Source organism: Cicer arietinum, chromosome 3 (assembly GCF_000331145.2).
Source record: "Cicer arietinum cultivar CDC Frontier isolate Library 1 chromosome 3, Cicar.CDCFrontier_v2.0, whole genome shotgun sequence".
NCBI classification, from domain to species: Eukaryota; Viridiplantae; Streptophyta; class Magnoliopsida; order Fabales; family Fabaceae; genus Cicer; species Cicer arietinum.
In genome coordinates, this window is record NC_021162.2 from 66,516,094 (window position 1) to 66,542,266 (window position 26,173).

General features: G+C 29.2%; 4 protein-coding genes across 4 annotated transcripts; 3 read left to right on the forward strand and 1 right to left on the reverse strand.

Annotated features, from left to right (window-relative positions):
• Nucleotides 1-5,484: 5,484 nt before the first annotated feature.
• Nucleotides 5,485-6,231, forward strand: LOC101504775 (sigma factor binding protein 1, chloroplastic). The gene has a single exon (XM_004493345.4). It carries the CDS (start codon nt 5,624-5,626, stop codon nt 6,092-6,094), a length of 471 nt encoding a protein of 156 aa, XP_004493402.1. The 5' UTR covers nt 5,485-5,623; the 3' UTR covers nt 6,095-6,231.
• Nucleotides 6,232-11,276: 5,045 nt separating this feature from the next.
• LOC101505094 (amino acid transporter AVT1A-like) lies at nt 11,277-17,871 on the reverse strand. Its single transcript, XM_073366792.1, has 12 exons — nt 17,531-17,871; nt 17,002-17,273; nt 16,154-16,368; nt 15,376-15,399; nt 15,108-15,288; nt 14,769-14,988; nt 14,391-14,526; nt 14,266-14,289; nt 14,014-14,155; nt 13,718-13,761; nt 12,595-12,657; nt 11,277-11,746 (listed from the first exon to the last, which is right to left on the reverse strand). The coding sequence occupies exons 1-12, from the start codon at nt 17,740-17,742 to the stop codon at nt 11,657-11,659; spliced, it is 1,623 nt and encodes a 540-aa protein (XP_073222893.1). The 5' UTR covers nt 17,743-17,871; the 3' UTR covers nt 11,277-11,656.
• A 293-nt stretch (nt 17,872-18,164) lies between these two features.
• On the forward strand, nt 18,165-19,445 carry LOC101505647 (uncharacterized). Its single transcript, XM_004493348.4, has 4 exons — nt 18,165-18,301; nt 18,445-18,565; nt 18,667-18,739; nt 18,970-19,445. Exons 1-4 carry the CDS (start codon nt 18,271-18,273, stop codon nt 19,216-19,218), a joined length of 474 nt encoding a protein of 157 aa, XP_004493405.1. The 5' UTR covers nt 18,165-18,270; the 3' UTR covers nt 19,219-19,445.
• A 262-nt stretch (nt 19,446-19,707) lies between these two features.
• On the forward strand, nt 19,708-25,685 carry LOC101505972 (phosphatidylinositol 4-phosphate 5-kinase 5). The gene is made up of 8 exons (XM_004493349.4): nt 19,708-22,004; nt 22,116-22,283; nt 23,034-23,199; nt 23,289-23,408; nt 24,048-24,241; nt 24,503-24,633; nt 24,724-24,796; nt 24,988-25,685. The coding sequence occupies exons 1-8, from the start codon at nt 20,761-20,763 to the stop codon at nt 25,265-25,267; spliced, it is 2,376 nt and encodes a 791-aa protein (XP_004493406.1). The 5' UTR covers nt 19,708-20,760; the 3' UTR covers nt 25,268-25,685.
• Nucleotides 25,686-26,173: the final 488 nt, after the last annotated feature.

Consider the following 26,173-nt stretch of genomic DNA (forward strand, 5'->3'; position numbering starts at 1 on the left):
AAAGAAAATACATTTAATAAAAAAAGTTACATTAATAACATGAAACAAAATACATTAAATTAACGAAAAAAATACATCTTATTAATGTCCACCTAAATGACCTCTAATTCCACATCTAGGATTTCGTCAAACTCGTCTAGCCTTCTTAACGAGTTGAGGTTCTTCCGGTTATATAAACTTGGTAAATATCAAATTAATTTTAACAAATTGATTAATAATAAATTGTCCAACCAATTACGGATTTTTTAAAATGGTAAATTTATATAATCGTAAGAACCTCAACTCATTCACAGGGCTAGACGAGTTCGACGAAATCCTAGATATGGAATTGGAGGTCATTTAGGTTGACATCAATAAGATGTATTTTTTTCCGTTAATTTAATGTATTTTATTTCATGTTATTAATGTATTTTTTTTATTAATGTATTTTCTTTTAAATTTATAATATAATTTACTGTTTTTAATTTTAATTATTTTTAATAATAATAATATTAATTTAGTATTTTAATTTTAATTATTTTTATTTATAACAGTTTTTAATAATAATAATTAATAATAATAATAATTATTAATATACTATTATTATTTATTAATGTATTTTTTTGTTTATTATTTATTAATATATTATTTAATATAATTATTTATTAATTTTATTATTTATTAAAATATTAACAATTACATAAAATTGAAAACTGAAAACTTTTTGTAAGGAGAAATTAAATTCTGAAAGAGAGTGAGGAAGCAGCGGTGCACTGAGTGATTGTGTGAAAGACCATCTTGATTGGAGGCTGAACCCAACTTGGCTACTTGGGTTTTATGAAGTCATCTATAATCCTTCTGCTGACGTCAGCATATCTACTTGGCTCCTTCATTGTTTGCCACGCGGCGTCATCATTGATGCTTTTGCTTACCTGTTCGTCACCTTCACCCGCGCGTGAATAAGTCTCCAAAGTATTTCGAGTACTATTCATTGGATTTGACTTCTCAAAAAAAATTAAAAATAGTAAAGTGAGAAAACTAATAACCAATAAATAATATGATATCACAATATAATTTCGTTATATTCATTCTATTTCAAGATTTTTGAGAACTTTAATGAGTTTTTTTTTTCTTCTCGATGATAATTTTTTTCTCCTCGATTAATCTTCAATTTAACATTTATTATTTTAAAAATAAATAATAATGACAAATATTAAAGATATAAGATTAAATAATGTATTATTGTTGATTGAGTTTTATGATCAAAATTTGTTAAAGAGAACACAAAAAATTTGGTGATATATTTCTTCATTCTTTATAATTAGTCTAGTTGGCATTTTAAAAAATTGATTATTTTTTATAAACTTAATTGACAATCTACAAAACTTATTCTTTCTTTTAGTCTTAATTGATATTTTACAAAATTGATTCATTATTTTAGTCTTAATCTGCATTATAACTTATACACATAAAGAAATAAATAATTAAGCAAAATTCATTTTTTTAGCATCATTGACATTTCAGATAAATTAAGAGATCAATTTGAATAATTTTAAAGTTATAAGACCAAACTAAATATTAAAGTAAGTCAAAAAATTAAAGATATATTTAAACCTAAAATTTATATTCTATCATATTTATTTAATACCCACATAGTTTAGTGGAGTATATATAAATTTAACCAATAAAAAAGTATGCTCAAAAGTTTATGTTCAAAAGTGTGTTACTATTGCCCCTCTTGAGTTGATACTAGTAAAATTGACATTAAATATGACCATACAACTTTAATTTTTTGGACAGTTTTATATATAGTATACAACTTTCTAAAATTAATGTAGTTAAAATGTTTTACACAACAAATCACAAGTGACTCTAATTTTTTAGATGAATATCAGAACAAACTTCAAGGATTAAAGAGTGTCGATGGGAATATATATAGATTACTGACTAATGTCATTAATATTAGTTGAATCTATACCCTTTAGGACACACATTGCGTATTGGTGATAATCCCAAATGCAGTGTGTTTTGGAAGCCTGCTATTGATAATCTCTGAAATAGGTTATCAGGGTGGAAGTATAGATCTTTGTTGTTGGGTGACCGTTTAGTACTCCTTATAATTGTCTTGTCTGCATTACCAGTTTATTTTCTTTCCTTTTTCAAGGCTCTTTCAGGTATCATTTCTCAACTTGAATATATTTTTAAATCATTTATTTGGAGTGAGAATGAGGACGTCAATAATTTTCACTGGGAGGAGGTGTGTTTGGCTTTAGAGAATAGTGAATTAGGAGTTCGAGATTTGAAAGTTTTTAATAAAACTCTATTAGGTAAATGACATTGGAGGTTAAAAATGGAATCAAAGGGCACCTGGTTTAAGTTGTTGATCAATAAATATGGAGTGGAACTTGGATGATTTAAGGGGGTATGTCGATGGATTCTATGTGGCAGAACGATATTTTTGCAGGAAAAGTTGGTATTGAAGATGAATGGTTTGATAAAAAATTATTTATACTTTATTTTGAAAAGATCTATGATTGGTTGATGAGGTTTTGTGTGAGAAATTTAGTAGATTATTTCATTTGTCTTTGCAACAAGAGAAAAATGTAGAGGTTGTGTTAAAGTTGTTGCAACTGAAGGGTGTTTAGTGGTGGAGATGTCGGAGGCAATTGTTTGCGTGGGAGGAGGAATTAAGGGAGCATTATAGGACTTTATTGTCTAACGTTCATTTCCAAGTTAATGTAGCAGATAAGTGGTCGTGGAATAATACGCAAGGATGATTGTATTCGATAAATGAAATTTATTTTATGTTGCGGGAGGAGTTTGTCATAGGTGTCACCGCACCTCCATTTCAAGATCTAACGTGGCATAATTTTGTCCATTCGAAAATATCATTATTTTATGAGGAAGTTGTAAACTTATCGATTTTATTTTGTTCTTGTTCTAAGCACCTCTTGTACTTATATTTTTTTTAGCATATTTATTTTGGCTTGTTAGAAAAAAGGTTAAATTATGATTTAAATTTTTTTAAGTTAAATACTCCTATCAATCAATAACGGTAATATAACAATTGATTCGAAGTTTTGACACAGAAACTCATTAAATCCGGTGATAAATGTATTCACTACTATTAGATTTTTATTTTTAATTTATGAGAAGTCTAAATATCTTCATAATTAACTTACACAACTGCGAGATTATTGAACTCAATTGCGAGGTTATATTGATATTCTATTCTATACTTTTTGTCTTTCTAAAATTGAAAAACAATTCATTCAATATTCGATTAAAAATATATTGATATAAAACAATATAAATTCAAAGTCGTTAAAAATATAATCTACGAATAAACTCACAACATCTAAATTAATATAATCAAATGATAAAATATCTATAAATGTGATAAAATTAAAGTGTATAGAATATTCATGTTTCGGTATCTATAATATTAAAAATAAATTATATATATTTTGTTTTACTGTATACTCATATTTTTTTGGAAAAACTTCTCCCCCACATGTAACATTTAGAGCTTGTTTGATTCACATATCAAAAACTCTATTTTAGTATTTTAAAATTAAAAAACTTGTTTAGATAACTTGTTTTTAAAAACTATTTTTAATATTATACTTTTTAAAACTAAAAAAGTAAAATATATAAATTGTGTTTTACTTTTCATTTTTTTTTTAACTTTTTAGTTAAAAACTGTTTTAAAAATTGAAGTTGTCAAACATAATTTTTTTAATTTTCTTTTTAAAAATAATTTTGTAAAATTTATTTATAAAATAATTTTCAAAAACTAAAAAGTAAAACACAATCAAACAAGCCCTTAGACTCTCGACTTTTATCCTACGCAGACATTTTATGTTTTTCTATTCCACTTGCATTGCGTAGATAACCAATTTGTATTGTTTATCTGATAAGTAGTTACTTTAATATACTTCATTTGATTAACTGATTCAATTATTAATTTTTTTAATATATATTGCATTATCTTTTTAGAAAATTAAACTAGATAGGCTAGTTTCATTTATTTATTGAAAATTTTAATATGTAATGATAGATTACTTAAGCTCCTGTTAGAAACACCGTTGCACATTAAAAGTGACATCTCTTTCGATCAAAATTCAAATTGTGATATATCATATTGTGGAATTTTAAGCCATTTTGCTAAACCTAACTTTACTAGTTGTATATAAATATTTGTGTGAAACTTTTCTAATTTCTTTTTTGTTTGGTACAAACTTTTTTTTAATTTCTTTTAGGTAATGCAAAATTTGTTCTATCAATAATATATATTTTACTTAGGGTAATTATGCTTCTATTTGTTGATACGCAAACATTAAGATGAATAAACATATAAAGTTAGCTGAGTTGAATTTCAATAAATCAACAAAATAAAGTTTAAAGATATAATTACATATTAACCATCAATAATATATATATATATATATATTAATTAAGGGTGTTGGTAACAAATCCTCACAGGTCTCAATAGTAAAAATTGATACATTAAAAGAAATTTCATCAAAGAAGTTTATAGATCGATCCATTACATTAACAATCTTTTTCTACCATGAACAATAAAATTTATTAAAGGGAATACAAGAAATACTCTAACTATTATATCATTAACAAGTGGGTGTTTCTATAAGAAAAATATTACAGCACTATACTAAAATCACTTTTATCTTAACCCTATAGTGGATGCAAACAAGTGATGTGTTTTTTTTTTAGTTTTAACCTTTTAATTCTCAAGAAAAATTGAACCCTAAAAATTTAAAATTCGATTATAGAAGATAAGTAAAATTTGATCAATAATAATTTTAATAAGGATTTAATTTCGGATTCTTTCGAACGATTCACCTTTAACTAAAACTTATTAACTACTTAAACTCAATTACTTAATTTACACATGATTTATTTATGCGTTAAATCTGTTTTTAATCTCTAAAAAATTTTAAAATTTTATTTTTAACCAATAAAAAAACACATTTTCTAGTCCTTACAAAATTATTCTACAAGCTGTTTTAGTTGTAGGTAGAACAAAATATTATTCATCATTTCAATTTTCAAATGATATTTTGTAAACAAGTTTAGAATAATATTGAAAATTCTTTTACACAAAATTAGAATTTTTTAATTTAAAATGAATTTTTCAAATATTATATATTAAATATAAAAAATCTAAAAACTGAATTTTAAATTTATTTTTTGTAAATAAATTTCTATAATATTGTAAATATATATAAAACAAATTATTTAAAAATATATTATATTTTAAAAGAGATTAAAAATATTTGTATAATAATTTTGTGGAGATAAAAAAATATACATTTATGTAAAGAGAAGACAAAAGAAGTTTCAAAATTTAATAAAACTTAAAAATTTATTTATTGACAAAATAATTCACGAGAAAAAAAAAGCGCACACGCGCTAGTGTCGGCTGGGAGTGGCATCAGACAAAAATCCTCTTACTATTATAAGTTTCCATTTTCCACAATTATTTTCCTTTGCTTTCTCTCGTTTTCTCGACACAAATTCAAGTCCAAAAAAATCAAAGACCCTTCATTTTTATGTTCAGTTGTTATCTTTAAAACCCACCAACAGTACGCACTCTCTTTCTCCTCCTCTATAGGTTAGCTCCATGGACACCATTAACAGTAGCACCATTACCACTATGCAACAAATAAAAACACCACCAACAAAAATAACCAAACCCAACAAGAAGAAAAATAACAACAACAAAAATCCCATCAAAGTAGTGTACATATCAAATCCCATGAAGGTCAAAACCAGTGCCTCCGAGTTTAGGGCACTGGTCCAAGAACTCACCGGCCAATACGCTGAATCACCACCAGACCCTTCAAAATTTCAAGAGTCTGGTAGTGATAACATCAGTGATGGCCGAAGTGAGAATAGGATGGATTTGGTTAAAAATTACGACGGCGAGGTTGTGGTGGGGCCTCCACAAGTGGATCCTGATCAAGTGAAACCAAGTGGTGAGGGCTCATACGAGGGTTTTGATGATGATGTTTGGATGGCTGAGATGGTGGAGAATATTTGGGATCTGCTTCCCTCAAGTGCATTCTGTGAATCTTTCCAGCTTGATCACTAATGATTCTGTTGAAGAATGTAATTTTTTATATTTATTAATCGGTAAGGTGATCCATCCTCAAATAAAATTAAGCATGTTATAATTATCTATAAGTAAATCTATCTAAATATAAAAAAAAAATTATCTATTTAAATATATATCTCGATCTCTCTGTATATATATACATCAAAAGTGCCAGTATAATTGTTTTATATTTAGTTAACTAATACTTTGTTCAATGTTAGTTGAATGTGTTCTTATTTATAAGGCAATAATGACTGCAATTTAGGTTGTGATAAGAATTTAAAGTTGCTTCAGGAGTTAATTCATTTTTAGGCTAGCTTGATTTTTCTATTTTTTATTTTTCATTAGTTGCGGGAGATTGAACTCCGAAGGCGAATGTTGACAAAGTTAATATATATTTTAAGGGGAGAGGAAAATTAATTGCTTGAACCCTAAACCTACTATATGTATATAATTTCTAGGATGTCCCTAATCAAATCACTATCCAAATCAATATAACTGGATTTACTCTTCTTGTTGTTTAAAAACAGCAACCACAGTTATGTCTACGCAGACTAGCTATGGAGATATATTAATTAGCTATATATAGATGAAAAGAGTTGGTTAATAATTTGGTGGGTGAAATGAAATTGATGTCAAAAGATAATCAAGAGTGGAATCGGATAATATAAATTTTCTCCATTTTTGAAAACAATATTTTTTTTAATATATATATATTAATTATTGTTATTGTGTATTTTCAGACGTTTATACACTCAAAATATTAGTTATTATAAAGTCAAACTATTATTAATTTTGAGAAATGGAGATAATTTTTATATGAAAGTGGATTCATAAACTCAAGTAAAACTTCAATTATCAAACAATTATATTTAGTTCATTACTCCCTCCAAACTCAAATGTAAACAAATATATTTATTAATTTTAGATTAAGTTTATTAATTTAAAAAGTATTTGACTTAAATTTTAGATTAAATTTATTAATTTATTTTGACTTAATTTTGTTTATATTTTAAAATTACAGTAGTATTGAATATTATATAATTCTTTTATTAAAACAAGAAATTAACTCTTAATTAATTATTGCAGTGGAAATTTGTGTGGAATGTTTTAAAGCTGAAATCATAATTTCCCAATACATATAGAACATGAATATACCACTGCTGCTTTCTTTTTCTATTTTTGAGTTTATGAAAATGACTGGCTATATAAATATTGGTTATATCATGCCATTTGCAGCAGCTATCAGAGGTGCACCGCTTTAATATATATTTTCTAAACTTATGAAAAGTTTTATTGTAACAGAATATAGATATCAATGATATATAGCTTCAGAGACAACTAATAAAGTTGTATTGATTGATTGATGCATAGAATTGTCTCATATCATGAATTTTATTTTTTATTTTGATTTGTCATGGTTGATTAATTACAAAGTCTTAAGTGAAGCTGAAGCAGTCAGTCTAGTTATAAAATTTAAATTATATAATAATTATTTTATATGTCAATTTAAACGTTAAAGAGTTCAAAATTCAAATTGTTAACAATATCATTAAAATATATTTGTTACTAAAAAAGTAAAATACGTTTGTAATATACTTCATATGGTTGCAGGTCTTCTTACTAAAGATTTTCTACCATTCATGTGATTTCTTCACAAGCACATTATTCATGTTACATTCTTTGTTAGCAAGAGTTTAATTTACATAGATTTTTTCTATTTGATATATTCTTTAAAAATCTACCAAGTTGTTCTAATTACATTTCTCTAAAATAAATTCCCTTGTTTTACATATAAAATTTGATTTAATTTATATATACAACCAATTAAAGAGTTTTTTATATTATTGGTTAATCAAGACCATTAATTAATTAGAGATATTTGACTTTAATCATAACAATTTTTAAAATTACATACATAAATGATTGTAATCCAATGATACTAAACTATTTAAACTAAAAATGCACGAGAGTTAAATTTTAAGTTAAAAACCAATATACAGTTAGTGCTTAATTTTGTAATAATATTTTTATTTAAATTTTATCAATAACCAAATTACATACGCAGGTCGCTTTAATAAATTTCGACATATCTATTTATATATAATTGTACACATGAATTTAGGAATTTGATCCTTAATTGATAAACATTTATCGTTGGGAGACGTCACTCCCTTTAGATGGATGTTAATATTTAAACCTTAGTTCCTCATGAAAGATACTTTGGTTAGAAGAAGACAATAACTTAGGACAAGTTTCATATTTTAAAAAAAAGAAGTAATTAATAATGAGATAAAGCTAGAAAACATATGTATATATATGATAGATGCAAACAATTAATTCCAATTATTAGTTGCAAGTTGCATATGTATAACGATACTCACTCATAAATCCTAATGGTGGGGGCAAATAAACTCAATCTCACAACTTGCATGCTATTGCTAGCTAAAGGGGGATTTATATACAACGTTCTTCCTGTACAACTATGTATCTCTCTCAACTTGCTATATTCAAGATAGGGTGGGGTTTCATCATTTCTCTCGTCTTTATCTTTCAACTTGCTAACGGGACTTTGACATCATTTCTCTTTCACTTTATATCTATCTTAATCATATGTTCAAGCTTTCAACACTTTCTGGATTGCTTTTTCTTTCATAGCCTATACAAATTCTCTTACGCCACTAATTAAGTATAAATCTCATCTATCCATCAGGTGTCAACTCCTCTTAATTAGAGTTTGACTTTAATTAATAAAGACTTCTCACTTCCCAATAAATAAAAATTATAGTTTACTTTATATTTTATTTTATATGGAACATGTTCCGCGGACACCTATCCAACTTATCAATTATTTGAGAGAGGACAAAAAATGATATAATAAATTTGATATATAATTGGAATACAGACAAAAAATGAAGTATTAAATAACTATATCAAAATTTGAGGTATTTATATATAAGAGTTGATTTTATATTTCTACATTGAAATAGGTTTTTTTTAGAGATTAATCTTAATTTCACTTTTTCTTTATAAAAAATAAAAATTCAAATTGTATTATAATAAGTTGATTTTTACTACAAAAATACTCTATATATTATAAATGTGATATATAACACATTGAAATATAATCGAGAGTCTTGATATATAATTATAAATTCGATCTTTGATCAATATATACAAAAGAATATTTATTAAAATATGTTAGTATCTTTAGGATCAGACTCTATATTAGTAAAATAAGGATTTTAGGTATAAAATATATATATATATATATATATCTAGAAAACTGAAAATCTTTATTTACAACAAATAAAAGACTTTACTAATGTAAAAAGGTACATCAATTGACATACCTAATTACAATATATCATTTCTCATAAAAAAAAAGAAAAATAAAATGTAAATAAAATTACAAAGAAATATTATTCTTTACATTGAAAAGGCATCTAATATTTTTATCAAGACATTGCTTTAGAATTTGTTTTAAGCTTAAAAAAATGTCGATCTAGTCTTGAATCCTTTAGTATTAAGTGTTTTCCTAAGTTAAATGATTAATTAGTTTTCTTAAAAATAGTGTTCATTTGTATCCTTTTTCATCTTTAAATAAAGATGTCATAAGTTTTATAATATGCTGTCCTCATTCCTTATGAGTTAGACCTAGTTCCTTATGTTGAAATCGCATATCAACATGCGATTGTTACCAAGAAGGTTGATCGATAATGTTATGCATTTTTTGAGATCCTGATTTCCAAAATCAATTTTCATCATGCCCAAATCAAACCCGTCTTTGCAAATCTATGTTCAATAACAGTTACAAAATGGGTTAAGTTTGTCGAGTTGAGTCATTTAATCTATTTGTTTTGATGGGGCAACTGAGATTTCTAAGTCTCTAGCTCGTTTTGACCTGAGATTGTGTGGTTTGTATTATTTTTTATTTAATTTTATTACATTAACTTTTATGTTTTTTTTTCTTCAACTTATTATTATACTAATAATCTTTTGGATAGGTCGACTCTTCAACCTGACTAACCATCAAGACACCGTATATATTTGTTTGTGTTTTCTTATTGGTAGACCAATATGTTGGATTCAAGTGAATATAATTTAAAATTATTAGAAATATAAGAGGGATATTGATATACCTAATATGTGTTTTAATATTTTAGATAGATATATAATGTCAAAATATTATATAGTATCAGAGTATTTGATTTTTTTTATTATTCTCGTATCTTCGGACTCTCAACGCCACATGTAAATTTGCGACCAAACAATGTTTTTTTTAATCACTTCTCTAATTCAACACGCTACATTCCACTTTAGGAAGGTTTATGGCGACGGGATGACCTGTTTTGCTCGAAAGTATTTGCATTCACTCAATCCAACGTCCATGGCGTCAAATTCTATATTCCATGATTCTACGCCGATGGCCTTTCATTGTTCAAGCTTTGTGACAAGACCACCTCTACAACACTATATTTTTGTCTTTTAGTATTGATGGCATCTCAAGTAGTTAAACAAACTATTTACAACCATCGATTTGTATTATAGCTTATAATGTTAACAATGCACTTTTAATATATATTTTTTAAGGTAGTTTTTTATTGATTAAAATACACGTGTTGTTAACACTTCTCAATATGATATTTAAATATGATACCTTATAAATCACAGTTGACCAATTAGAAAAAAATCTTAAAAAAAAAAACAAATTAGTTTTGAATATTTGAAAAAAAATCAAATTAGTTATTAATATCTAATATGACAAGTCAATTACAAATATGTTCAACCATCTCACTTGATCAGAATAAAGACTATATTTGTTTTGGCCGAACATAAATACACCAAAAATTGATTCTCTTATACATTTTTTTTTTATAAATCTTGTGTTATAATATTTTTTTAGTTAAAAATAATTCACTATAAAATTCACTTTAAGTCTTTAAGATGTTGGACGGGCTCAACCATAAATTAATTTGAAGACTCAACTATAAATTAATTTTTCAAAGTTAATATCCAATTGTTAATTGAGTGAGCTTTTTCTCTCACCCCATATTATTTTCAAAAACTTCTTCTCTCACCGCATATTTTTTAAAAGTCTCAAATTTTGGTATAGATTATCAAATCAAGAAACTTACATGTTCAAATTGATCAATATATATATTTTAGAATATTCGAGTTGAAGAAGAAACTACCTTTATTTAAAAAATAATTAAATTAAGTTCTATCGTGAACTTTTATCATAGTAGAAAAAAATTAAAAACAACGAATAAATTATCTCACACACTAGCATTCTAGCATAGTATAAATTAATTACGGAGATAACTTATTCCACTCTAAAATTCTAAATAAAAACACACGATTTCGAAAGTATACTTCTTGACAGCCTTAGTTTGATTTCATTTTTTATGGGTGCAATCGATCCACGATTATGATATCATTCCCTTCATAATTCACTTTATAAATGGTCTCCTCCTGGCAGTATATAACTCAATGGGACATGCATATAGCAATGGCTACAATGATAAGTGAGTACTTAATTGCTGAAATCAAAAGGTGTCAGCTCTGCACAATCTTTAATAGAGATGAATATGTTCCAATGGAAGCACTAGCTATTCCCCATGCAGCAATTACTACACTAAGAGCAACCTGCAGATCATGCTATTAAATTAAGAAAAAGAAAAGAGATTTCTTAAGGATAGAAAAATTTCATAGTGAAATTCGTATTCTCAACACTCAAACAATAATACCTTCAACCAATTTGTATGATCCCAACTATCAGATCAAAATCAAACGATTCATATTCCAACTTTGTCCAAAATATTAAGTTGAAATATGAACTATCCAATCTTAATTTAACAGCTGATTGTGTAAATGAAACCAAATAATTATTGGAGTTTCATTTGTTGAAAACAAGACATTGAAATTAATTTTTAAACAGAAGAGAAAACAAAGAAAATATAAGTGTTTGGAAGGCCAAAATCATCTTTAGTTAGACAAAACAAGTAGTCCCACATTCAAAAGGTGTTGATCGACCATTGGAAGACTTGTATTTTGAATTAATCAATTTGATTTGAAAATACATCTCAAAATATGAAGTGCCTAATCTTTATATCAAATAAATGATTGCTTGATTGCATGAAATTCAAATCGGTTTCCTCTTTCAAGTTGCAACTAGTCAATGTGAAGCATGAAGCATGTGAAAGCAAGTACCCCACAAAAAAGAGAAAAACTTGAATGTCACATGGAAACATAAAAGCATAAATATATGGCTAAAAGTTACAGTACAGCTAGCATGAATAATTAATTCTTCATAATTCGTACTTATGGCTCCGTACTAACATGTATTCTACAGTTATTTTCATACGTACCCTCTAAAGGCCCCGCTTCTGAAATTAACATTCAAAGGCGAACAAAATTTACTACCCTATTTATTTCATAATTAAGATAATTGCACTTTGTAAACATAAAATTAACAAGATCAGAAGCACTAATACCTGTGTATTTGTTGCCTTTTTCCCCACAATTTTCAGAAAACAGAAAACTGGCAATACCACTGCCTGAAAAATATAGCAATCCTACATTATATTGCAGTTTTTATGAATTGAATCCCTGAAATTATCTGAAGCAAACAACGAATCTAGTCCATGGAAAATTGACGTGGACATTATAAAGGTAGATGCAATTTGCAAAGCCACATAGGTCAAAAGAATCAAGAACAAACTCTAAACTACAAATATAAATATTTCACAAGATTAAAGGAGATACACTAATAGTATATAACAACTTTACACCATCATCCAATTATGCCCATTTAATCTACCACATCATGTTTTGCAGTTTTTAAATCAAAGGTAGTTATTTAATTATTTGCTCTCCTAGTGAGTTATTATTTATTGTCTGTAGTGTAAAATAATTTTACAGCGATAATGCATCTCTTTCATTCTCATATTTCACAAGTATACTATCACGATTGATATCCAAAATAAAATTTATCAAGAAAAAAATTTGTCACTCCTGCTGGGGTAAGATTGCGTACATGTATATATCCTCCCCAGAACTAATCTGGTGAGAGCCTCATGCACTAGGCCTCCCTTTTGAAGTTTGGAAAACATAACATATAATTACTTCTATTCATAGTTGGATTCATATATAGAAGTTTCAGTTTTAAATCCAAACGAGAACCTTCACAACCTACTATTACCTAACCAAACTATGCGTATTTGTTAGTACTGCTAGATTTTAGCAGAAGATCATGTAAGGAAGAGCATCCAGGAGCCATAAATAAAAGGCAGGAAACTTTACCCTAGATGTGACAAGTAGTGAATGCTTTTGCACAAGAATGCTAACAAGCAAAAAGTTAAATAAGAAAATACACAGCGACATAAGACAAATCAGTTTTTATTTTTCTAAACAAAAATTTAGGATGAGGGGATGATGTCACAGTCCAAAACAAAGAAAAAAGATTAAGTGATAATTGTGGCTGTTTAGTGTTTATTATATATATACATAGTATTTTCTCTTCAAATCATGTTCTTTAAAAAAGAACAGTACGTGCAAGTTCCTTACACATTGTGAGATATTGACTGCAATTAACATTTAACTGAAGAGTATGCTTACCACAAGTACACTGAGGAGAGAACCAATTAAAGCCATCACTAGCCCTGAAATGAAATTATAATAAAAGATGTCACAGCCATCATGTTCATCTGACACATAATACCAGTGTTGATTTTTTAATACAGATTTTCTTATAAATTTGTTTTATCTAAATACACACATAGAAACACATTTTTTGTGCATATAAATAAATATGTAATTACTATTTAGCTGTTAGCACTGCAAAGTGCTGACCATCTCTAGCCACAGTGATATAATTTTCTTGATTATCTACACAAACAAAAATTAAAACTTACCAAAAAATGGAATCAGAAAAGCAGCACCAACTGTAGATATAACCAGTGCTGTTCTAAGAAGAATGAAACACCAATTTGTGCTTGTTATGCTATCAGGCAACAATTCTTCTACACCCCTTGCCAGTGGGTTCATCATCAAAGCATATTTGTTCAAAATTAAGGAAAAGTGCAAATTGAAATTGCAAAATGTCTCCATAATATGATCAATCAAGAGTAGTTTGACTTTAATAAACATAATTATGACAGAAAAGGATATTTGGTTAGCGGGATAATTGCCTGAAATAGAAACCAATAATACAAAATTAGATACAATGAAATGTACCTAGAAATAAAATACTATGTAAAAATTATACAAAGAGACCCCCAAAATTTCTTACTATAGTCCACATGGCGAATTTGGAAGCAAATGCATTCCGCGGTAGATTCAACGTTATCTGAGACAATGTTGCTTCACCAAACATGAGAAATCCCGCGGTTGCAACGCTTCCATATAACAACATGGACAAAACAAAACTGTACAAGAATAAAATGTATGAGGTAAGTTAAAATACAGAAGAAAACAAGTATGTGTTGATATCAAGGTTTCAAATTGCAGTTGTGTAAGAATCTTTGATATTGCATACAAGTATGGTCCAATGCAGTTTCAATAGCAGTCGCAGAGACACCAAAAACCTTGATGCACAGCCCAGATCACTGTCACAGACCTTTTTTAAAAAACCTTGGTTAACACTGATTAGGAAAGTTATGTAGCATACCATATCGTTACTGCCTTGGTAAAATATCTCTTGTTAGCCATAGACTGATAAATATTGGGAAAAACTGAATGTCCTGCAAAGCAAAACCCATAAATACCAAAAGCAAATGGAATTCCACTCCATTTCACCAAAGGACCAGTGTGATGGAATCCAACAGCATCTGTTGTCCCAACAACAAACACACATGCAGAAATCAAACATGTAGCAATAACTCCTCCAGCTGCAAAATCATCACAAGTTATCTCAATAAGCTCATCAAAAGTGAATTATATACCGCATATTATATCAGTATCGTCTCTATAACTTAAAATTTTTGGATCGTTAAAACCATTCGAGTACCTGAGAGATAGGAAATTATACGAAGATCCTTCAACCAAACCGTAGGGAGGATAATAAGTGCAGTCAAAATTCCGAATAAATGTTTGGCATCCAAATTGAAACCTCCCCAACGCAAGGATGTTCCAGGAAACAGACCGGCAAGGTTATCACCTTCCATGATGATATATTCCACACAATATGACTGCATTCGTAAAAGTTGATATCACATATAGATGGTGCAACTGCAGAGTAAAAAGGGCAAAAGAAATGGAAGTACTGCTTCACTTACATATAATTCAGTGTACAAAATGATCTGCCACAGAGATAAAAATAAAAAATAAAATGTCAGTACATGGATGACTAAAACCATCAAACTATGTAACCGAAAATACATGTTATGTCACCATTCTTTTACATTCCTGTTATAGGGAGTTTGAATACAAAAAGCATAAAATAGAGAAGAATCGTATCATGATGCATTATTTAATGGCCTTAAGATATAAAATAAAAAGATCGATGATATGGTGGAACCTACACCATTCAGGAACATGTTGAAGAATTAGAAGGAGCGTTTGGCATGAGCCAAACAAAGTTGAGATACACAATGTGAGAACCTAGAACTAGAATGGAGGAAACAAAATGAAGAGACAATGAGGCATAAAAAACACGATGAAAGAAAAAAGGACAATTAAACTTAAGAACTGCACAACAAATTTGAATCTGATTTTAATAAACAAGTGTTGGGGGTTCAAGGGAGCACCAGGAGCAATAATAAGCCAATGACTAGAACCACAAGATACTAAGACGGCAATTTTGCTCAAAATCTTATGGCATTACGTATATGAATAGCCTTAGTCTCTCTTATATATCATTCATTTAGTCTATTCTTAGCCAATCTGCGACTAACCATTCACACTTGAATTCCAACAAGGAAACAAACTTAGTGTGAGTTTGGATTAGTATATATTCGTTAAAAACAATTAACGATCAAATTAGTACTAAGAAATATTATTCAAGAAACAAGCAAGTTCTCTCCCAAAATCAATAAAAAGCAAAAACATTCTTACTGATATAATAACTCGGCCATATTTTCCAAATGCAGCTTCTCCTATATCTGGGTAACTAATGATGCCTTCTCTGCTTTGAAAGCAATGTCTCATAAGGTCTGCTGTATAACAACATACAACTGCAAAAACAACCATCACCAACATACTAGCCCACCCAGCTTGCATCACAGTATAAGGTGTAGATAGAAGCCCCACTCCAGCCATCACATTAATCCCTATCCAGGTACAACATTACCTCATAAAATGACCACTTACAAATATAAATAAAGGAAGCATGGCTTGATAATTTATATGCCAATAAATCATGTTGTGTCAGAAAATTTAAATCCAAAAAATACCTTCTAATGCATATTAAACTGTTTTTTAAGCACAAGTGCACGTTAGCTTGTTTGGATAAACAACTTAACTAAATGTTTATCGTATAAGGGTTTATATATAAATAAGCTATTTGTATAACAAAAAATAAAATAAATTCAAACTATTTTCAAATTTTTTTAATAGAAATAAACTGAAAATAGCTTATTGACATGTCAAAAGTTGTTTTCATTAACTCTCCCACACAATTTCACAAAGTGTTTATGTCAGTTGATAAAATCAAATAAACCAATCCAAACAACGCCTAATGTTCAATGATATAGCAACCATAGTTCTAAATTGTAGTTCGTATCTGCAATTGCAGCCGCAATATAAAACTTTAAGAAGTCTCTACAACATAAGAGAATCACAATTGCGATCGCATGTGTTGAAGTATCAAGGTTGAGAGCGTAACTGCAACTACAATTTAGAACCATGAACACAACATATTATAGTTGTTGAGTTACCAAGATGAAATGAAGTAAGATATATACCATTAAATATAGTTTGAGTGAAGCTACATCCATAACCAATTGGCAATTCTTCAGGAATCTGCATCTGAATTGAAGCTTTCTCCCACCACGTTGATTGTCTTGTAGGGAATCCATCTTGAGTGAGATCTCTACCAGATAGAAAAGATGTCTTTCCATCTTGTAATTCTAAGTAACTCCTTGAACGACTTACAAAGCTTGAGTATATAACACTCGGTGCTTTTAGAATTGATCCAAGATTTGGTGCAGCAATTGTGAAAGGATCAATAGCCTCTCTATCATATAATAATCACAACAAATGTTATAAAAAAGTCACAAATATTATATATAATAAAAATAATCTAAACAAATTTGACATGAATTTTTTTGATCGCATCGACACCTCTAATTGAAAGTGTATCTAGGTGTTCGACACCGATACCGACACCAGAATTACATTCAATTAATTCATTTTAATTCAATTTCGTGTCTGTGTCTGTGTGAGTATCGAGACTTGATCGGGAAATTTAAGTTATAAGATGAAAAAGTATACTGGTAACTTTGAGGCCATTGTTGAGAAGAGAAAGATTGAGGTTGTTGTTGTTGTCTACGATTGTCATCATAATCGCCATCATCACTTCCATTATCATTATAATGACTACTAGCATCGCTATCGTATTTGACAGCTTCGATATCCGCTTCATCTTCGTTAGCGTCAAGAAAATACTCATTCTCTTTTTCTTTGTTCTTATGATCGTTAGCCATGATCGTTGATTGTTGTTGCAGTAATAAAAGTGAAGTGAGTGAAGTTACAGAAAGGTGGTAACAAATGAGATGCGGAACAGTTGCATTTTGAAGCGGAGTGTAGAAAGGAGATACTATTTCCTCAATTAAATAACAACACTTGACCGGTCAATAATAGATGCATTTAGTTTATATCCATTTTCGTACACGTGTCAATAGAATAGTTTTTAAGTGTTGACATAGGAGAATTGAATGATATTAATATTACAAAATATAAAAGAGTAATATGTACACGTGCATCCACTTAGAAAGATAAAATGATCAAGAAGTCAAGAACAATATTTGATGGATAATTAATTAAGATTCATTTCTTTGCTAATAAAGTTGCTTGTTACCTAATATATGCAATATTCTCTATCCCACCAAGCAAGTTTTATTCCACTTCTGTTATGTATAAAGGTCCTTTAATTTTGTTTCCTAGTTGCCATTATATCTATCTCGTTGTCACCATTCTCATATCTTTATTTTAAGTCAAAGAGAAACAAAAAGATGGGTCAATCTCTCAAGAAATTAACACCTGGTTTTATATCTAACTCTCTCATCCTTTCTTCAATGTTAAAAAAAAATTCAAACCGTTGTTACATGATCAAATTATGATTATACTAATAGCATGTTCATATATTGTTATGTCTTATGTAAATTTGAATTTTAAATTTGATACAGGAACTGATGAAAAGAAGGCCAAAGAACTTGGCCCAATTATAGATAAATTCTATGAAAACAATTTAAAAAACCCCTCAAATAACTTTCCAGAATTCTACCGAGGAGTATGCGAAATAGTCGAGTACTTACCACTTTTCATATTTCGAACAATAAATTTGCCTAATGTTAATGGATTACCTAAGAAACTTTTGTTAGTTACAAATTTTTATGATTCTATGGCAGGGAACTAAATAAAAAGCTTGGATACACGCAGTTCAAACTCCCTAAGACCGAGGACCTTAGGAAGGCATATCAAGTAATTAAGTTGAACATGTTTGTTCTTTATAAATATATTATATTTTTAAATAAATAATCTCTCAATTTTTTTAAAGGTCCAACTTAAAGTTTTCTTATTTAAAATAAAATGTCTTCAGTAAATTTGTTCCAGGCCTCACTTATACTTAGGTAGGTATTCTACGTTGGAGTATGTAACAACATGGTATGTATATAATTAATGGTTGATTAATTTTTTGTGACATATTGTAGGAGCATCATCAAGGGAAAGACAAGGAACTAACAAAAGCAGAATTCGAAGATATTATGAGAGAGGTGATAAAGGAATCAGGTTTCACTGGTGTGGGAGCAAAGGAAGCACTTTTGTACATATTTGGTGTTCCTGTGACTGCTCTGTTTGTCAAACAGAGAGTGATGCCTCAAGCAATTCCAAATGAATTTTTCATTCCAGGGATTACTTCACTCACTGTTTTAGTTCTTGCTGCTCTTAACAAGATATAATGATATATTAATTGTGATCAACGTAGCTACAATGTGTTGGGGTTGGCCTTTACTTTCTAGTTTTGCAAGTTTACACCATTATTAATATTGAATATATCTATCTATGCACCATGAATTCATAGTCCCATATATATGTGTATGCAATCTTAAAAAAAAATTAAGAGTCTCATATGTGAATGTGATCATACCATTATCTATGTTATTTTCCCTTAATTCTCTATGGAAAATCTTCTTTTATAAGCCAAATTAATTTTATTGAGCATAAAAGATGTATACAAATAATAGTTTAGAGCACAAGATGTGCTAAAATTGCATCCAAATCCAAATGAGGTGCACTTTCTGATATTTGAAATATGTGTAGAGAATTTTTTTCATGCATATCATTATTTAAAACTCTAGTTATAATAAAAGTATTCTCTTGTCCCATTTTAAATGTTTTATTTTCAATTTTTTCTTCTTCAATTATTTATCATTTTATAATCCCAATACAATATGAATTACTTATTTTTATTACTATATTTTTATTTGTTGTATTTTCACTCATTAAATTTCTCAACTAACTGTAATTAATAAAGATATTTGAATAAATAAAACTCATTTTATTATTGACAAAACTAATCATTTTCTTAAAAAATGCGCACAACGCAATATTTCCGATATCAATGGTCATAATAAATATACGAATTCTTGATAAAGATATCTCTCTTGTTTTATTCACTTTTCTTAATTTAATATATGTAAAATAAGGAGTTCATGTGACTGCATATGAATTAGATTCATAATGCTCAAACTCAGCAATATGCATAAAAATAGGCACCAAACATTGCTGATATATAGTTATTCTTTCATTAATTCTATAAATTAACTCCCATTGGTTTGATAGTGATTATGCAAACTAAACAAACACAAAATAGAATTTTGTTAAATAGTCCAAGAATAGCATATACAAGCACCTTGATTTCAGCACTTAGCCCCACATGCCATGGTTCTTAGAAGTTATAGGAAATGAACCAGACCCCTCCCTTCCAATCACAAAAAAAAAAAAAAAAAATCAAACTTGGGTAGCAAAAGCTTCACCTCATTAATTTTTCAATCTTAATTTAATTTCAACAATTTCACAAAAATAAAAACACCATTATAATGAATTATAACCAACTAACATAGTATAACCAAATTAAGAACAACAAGTCCTCTAGCTTAGTTTGCAATTGACAGCTGTCAAAATTTTGAACACGTTTGACAAACATTAATTGTGCATCTCTTGTAACAAAAACATGTCTCCGAACTTCTTGGAAACATGAGAAAACAAAAACAAAAAATCACCACAACATCAAATCTGGTTTTGGAACTTTTGGTGTATCCCCTTTGCACGCATCTTAATTACTAAACATTGTTGATTTTTCTTGAGATTCAAGTTCATCTTTTTTTCTCATTGAATTCATTTCTTCATTTGGGGTATCATGATTTTCCTAAAACAAACGTTAAAGGAAAAGGGTATATTCCAAAACAAGTGAAAAGTATTGAGAGAAAAAAAAAACCACAATGATTGGTAAAGATGGTGGTGTTTTTAAGGCATGGGAAGCCACGGTAAGAAGAACACATGCAGTAGCTAGGAAACGTGCAAATAGCATATTTGGACTTGGAAATGTTACTTTAACAAACCCAGATGAAGAAGAAAGTAGCCACCAGTATGATGATAATGAAGAAAGTGGAAACGAGTCATATGAGGTATATAATGAAGAGAAGTTTCTTCCAAATGGTGATTACTATACAGGACAATGGGCAGAAAATTTTCCACATGGAGAAGGAAAATATCTATGGACAGATGGGTGCATGTACGTGGGAGAATGGTTCAAAGGAAAAACAAAGGGAAAAGGTAGGTTCAGTTGGCCGACAGGGGCGACATACGAAGGCGAATTCAAGAGTGGTTTCATGGATGGTGCAGGAACATACACAGGTTGTAATGGTGAGACATATAAGGGACATTGGGTGATGAATTTGAAACATGGTCATGGTTATAAAAGTTATGTTAATGGGGATTGGTATGAAGGTGATTGGAGGAGGGGGGTGCAAGATGGAAAAGGGAGGTATGAATGGAGAGATATGAGTCACTATATTGGTGAATGGAAAAATGGGTGTATTTGGGGTAAAGGGTCATTTTATTGGCCTAATGGGAATAGTTTTGAGGGGTTTTGGGAAGATGGTTTGCCGAAAGGGAATGGAACTTTTAGATGGCATGATGGGAGTTATTATGTTGGGAATTTTAGTAAAGATGGTATTAATAAAGATTCAAATGGAACACACTATCCATGTGAGTCTTCATCATCTGATAATGAGAGTCCTCATTTGGATTGGGATCCTCAAGAGTTGTATAATGAATTGAGTGTCTATTCAGTTTGTCCTGGTGAGAAAGTTTTGGTTTTACCATCACAAAAGAGACTTGCTGTTTGGAGATCTACAAAGGGAGGAGACTGTGGTAAACCGAGGCGAATGTCGGTCGACGGAAGGGTGAGTATTGGGGTGGATAAGCCAAGTGATAGGCTGAATTTGTGGGATGGTGGTGGGAGTGTTGAAGGTGATGTCAGTGGTGGTAATAGAACTCCTACTACTTTAGGGAGTGATGTGGATGATGAATCAATTACTTCATCTCGTATAGATGATGCTAATGATGCATTGAATCAACTTCAACCTTTGAAAGCACCTAAGAAATCAAATAGACAGGGTGAGACCATTAGCAAAGGGCACAAAAATTTTGAGCTCATGCTCAATTTGCAGTTAGGAATCAGGTAACATTTCTTTCCTCTTATCCATTTCAACTTACTAATGTAACTTCATATATCTTTGCTTTTAACATTGTCTATAATATTTATCATTTTACATATTTTTGGACTTTATAGGCATTCGGTTGCAAGACCAGCTCCAACAGCATCACTTGATCTTAAGCCTTCAGCTTTTGACCCAAAGGAGAAAGTGTGGACAAGGTTTCCACCTGAAGGATCCAAATATACTCCCCCACATCCATCATGTGAATTTAAGTGGAAGGACTATTGCCCAGTAGTATTTAGGTCAGTCCCACTAATAACTTTATATATAGTTGTTTTATGCATGTTATAAAGTTATGTCATGAATAGTCATTTTAAGACAATAGATTTTATATATTAATGAAATATCCCTTTTTCCATCTACTTACAAGAGAGAAACCTCTTGTTATAGTTTACAAGTTTCTGTAGTACTTTTCCATGTAGTCAAAGTCCTAATAGAGAGAAAAATAAAAGTTACACAGAATTTAGCCAAACTATTCAAGCAATCATTATGGCTAATTAACTTGGAATGATGGTGTGTTTGGGTGAAAAACTTAAAATACAATTACATTTTTATATTAAAAATTTTAAATTAGAAGAGGTACACTCTTATGCAAGACCAGAGAGAACCACCAACCTCAGCTATAATTTACAATAAAATTTATGCATAGTCTACAACATTGAGAATTCTTAAGTCGGACCTAAGTCACAAGTGTAAGCATAACTTTTAATCATTTGTGTCGACCTACTTGGTTAATTAAAAAGATTTATCGTGTAAAGACTTATTTATAAGTTATTGTGGTAAATTAACTATTCATAGAAATGTAAGCTTAAGCTGTTTTCATAAATTATCCTTAAAAGTTTATTAGAATAAGTTAAAATCAACTTATGAACATATAAGCTCTCTGTAGCATTACAAAGGGGTTTTTCTATATGATAAGTCCAATAAGGCTCTTTCAAATATTCTCAAAAATAACATTTTCCTTTACTTATACACATCAACTCTGTCCTCAGGACTCTTAGGAAGCTATTCAAGGTGGATCCAGCTGATTACATGCTATCCATATGTGGAAATGATGCTCTTCGTGAACTTTCATCTCCTGGAAAAAGTGGCAGCTTCTTTTACTTGACCAATGATGATCGTTACATGATTAAGACAATGAAAAAAGCTGAAGTAAAAGTGAGTTTTACACTTTTATACTTTGTTACATTTGAAATATCACATTAGTATATTTTTCATAATTTGGTTGTTTTGGATTTCTATTGCAGGTCCTATTAAAAATGCTTCCAGCTTATTACAATCATTTTCGAGAGCATCAAAACACTCTAGTTACAAAATATTATGGCTTACATTGTGTAAAGTTAATAAACGGACCTATTCAAAGGAAGGTACATTTCATGTCATGAGTATTAAGTGTCAACAACACACATAGTCTCCTAGTAACGAAAAGTGAATGAAATAATGACACCTCATATTTTTTCCACTTTAAGTTTTAATATTTTTTTAGTTAAGTTGTTTAGAACTTGTTAAGCTTTTATTTTAACTCATGTTTATACTAATATGAAACAATTGTGTTGTTTTAACAACAAAAATTTGACAAATTATGCGACAATTTTTTAAGTGGTTAATTATGTTTAGTAGATGATTAATAGATATATCATGTGTTGAAACTCATTAACCATCAACTTAACTTCATCAAACACAAATTTGGATATGATTAACCATATTTTTCCGATGTTCAAAATTCCGTATAGTTGAACACCTATAAGTTGTGATTAATCACGTTCAAATTCTTGATTAATGAAGTTACGTCAACGATTAATAAATCTTGACATTGAATATATCCATTAATCATCTACTTAACATAATTAACCATCCATTTGAACTGCGTTAACTGCTTAAAAAGTTATAGCTAAAGTTGTCTAAATTTAGTTGTACAAAAATCATTTCTCAATGTGAAAGTATCAATTTTTGTGCAATTTTACACTTTGAGTATAAAAAACTTCATGATATGTTTGGTTTTTCAGGTTAGATTTATCATAATGGGAAACCTCTTTTGTTCTGAGTATATCACTCATAGACGCTATGATTTGAAGGGTTCTTCACTTGGTAGAACTTCAGATAAGCTTGAGGCAGAGATTAGCGAAACCACTATTCTTAAAGATCTTGACCTTAATTTTATATTTCTATTTCAGAAATCTTGGTTTCAAGAGTTTTGCAGGTGATATAAGTTTTTGTTGCATCAATTTATAGTATTGAAATTGAAAGCTGAATTGGTTCCTCTAAAATAATATGTTGCAAACAACATTGTAATAAAATACATACATATGTATAAAAAACTATATGAAGTAAAAATTTACTCTCTTGATTTTCTAATGAAGAGTTATATAGTTATGTGTATTTTTTTCTTTTAGAATGCAACATTTTAATATAGATTAGTCAGATAACTAGACAAGTAAAACAATTGTTCTATGTTCTCCAGACAAATTGATAGGGACTGTGAGCTTTTGGAACAAGAGGGAATTATGGACTATAGTTTGCTACTTGGCATTCATTTCAAAAATATATCACAAGATGGGGATGTTATTCCTTCAGCACCTCGTACTCCTACTGGTAACTTTCTTATCCTACATGTAGTTATGTGTGCACTAGTATCTGTATTTTGGAAACTTAGGAAGAATCCTTTTACTTTTTCAACTTCAGGTGATATAGAGAATGAAGAAACTCCTTGTATTTCAACAGAAGACACAAATGAACTTCCTTCTGATCCTTCAAGGTGAGATATATGCTTAATAATTATTCTAACACATTGATGGTTTGTTATGCGCGTCCACATAACATTAATCAACTGTTGATTTTTTAGAAATAAGCTTGCTTGATGACTAAAACAATATCACTGATTCACAAAAAAGTATAATTCTTGCAAGATGAATATTTCAAAGCTGAATATAGTATGTGTATCTGCAGTACAATCTTGGGTGTGAATATTCCAGCAATGGCTGAAAGGACGGTGAGAAGAGGCGATATAGAAACACAACTAGTTGGAGAACCAATTGGAGAGTTCTATGAAGTTGCACTAACTTTTGGTATCATAGACATACTTCAAGACTATGATATCAGCAAGAAGCTTGAGCATGCATACAAGTCCATTCAATATGACCCTACCTCAATATCAGCTGTTGATCCTAGACAATACTCAAGGCGTTTTCGCGATTTTTTACTTAGAATATTCACCGAACAATCTTGAAAGCTAGAATAAGGGTGAATGCAGAGAATCTCTAATTGTAGATAGTCCAACTTCGTGTTGGATAGCTGCAAGTTACACCCTTTCTAGCCTGACTTTGTACATTTTGAAAATTTCACTATTAAGAAATGCCAATTCTGTTCCAACAATTGAGTTCCACAGTCACCAACTCAAATGTACTGTTTATCATATATACTTCATTAATTTTCATTTTTTTTGTATAGTACATCATATTTATGAACCCACTGACGAAACCTTAAAAGTAGGAGGTACTATATGTATTATGCATATGCTGCATCTTGTACACATTCACTAGAATATGTTATTATTTTCTACAAGATGGAAAGGGTGAAAGGGAATTCCAACATTTTGTATCAGATTGGGATGTATATATATATATAGGTGAATGAAAATTGTATCAGATTGGGATGTTTAATTTTTCACTCCTTGATGTCATTAGTTATCTCATTGAATAGTATTAATTTTTTTATCGAGTTAACAGTCAAGATCTAATCAGATGGACTTCATTCAATGAATAGACTTCTTCCAATTAAATTAGGTCTGTAATTTTCATTTTAAAACCATCCTAATTTGATTAATAAGGGTCTATAATTTAATTATAGATTTTCAATATTATATATATATATAAAGTTTAAAATTTGGACACTAACATCAATGTTTCTATAATTTTATGTGTGATTGTTGTCATTAAGATTACATTTGTTTCATGTGATTGAATTCTCCAAATATTAAAAGATCACACTAGGAACCCAAAAATTTGATTAGTTTGAAGCTTATCTCATAAATTCAAAATTTTAAATGATTTTCAAAGAATCCTAATGTATTTTGAAAACTTAAAATACTAATTTAATTAAAAGAAATTAAATAACTCAAACTCTAATATATTTT

Excerpts from the sequence above, each read along its gene's own strand:
- LOC101504775 (XM_004493345.4), top strand. The coding sequence starts at position 5,624 with ATGGACACCATTAACAGTAGCACCATTACCACTATGCAACAAATAAAA.
- LOC101505094 (XM_073366792.1), bottom strand. The coding sequence starts at position 17,742 with ATGGCTAACGATCATAAGAACAAAGAAAAAGAGAATGAGTATTTTCTT. Across the intron at positions 17,274-17,530 it reads CAATGGCCTCAAAGTTACCA|AGAGGCTATTGATCCTTTCA; the intron begins GTATACTTTTTC and ends ATTATATGATAG. Across the intron at positions 16,369-17,001 it reads CACTCAAACTATATTTAATG|GGATTAATGTGATGGCTGGA; the intron begins GTATATATCTTA and ends GTACCTGGATAG.
- LOC101505647 (XM_004493348.4), top strand. The coding sequence starts at position 18,271 with ATGGGTCAATCTCTCAAGAAATTAACACCTG. Across the intron at positions 18,302-18,444 it reads TCTCAAGAAATTAACACCTG|GAACTGATGAAAAGAAGGCC; the intron begins GTTTTATATCTA and ends AATTTGATACAG. Across the intron at positions 18,740-18,969 it reads ACCTTAGGAAGGCATATCAA|GAGCATCATCAAGGGAAAGA; the intron begins GTAATTAAGTTG and ends GACATATTGTAG.
- LOC101505972 (XM_004493349.4), top strand. The coding sequence starts at position 20,761 with ATGATTGGTAAAGATGGTGGTGTTTTTAAGGCATGGGAAGCCACGGTA. Across the intron at positions 23,200-23,288 it reads TGAAAAAAGCTGAAGTAAAA|GTCCTATTAAAAATGCTTCC; the intron begins GTGAGTTTTACA and ends TTTCTATTGCAG. Across the intron at positions 24,797-24,987 it reads CTTCCTTCTGATCCTTCAAG|TACAATCTTGGGTGTGAATA; the intron begins GTGAGATATATG and ends GTGTATCTGCAG.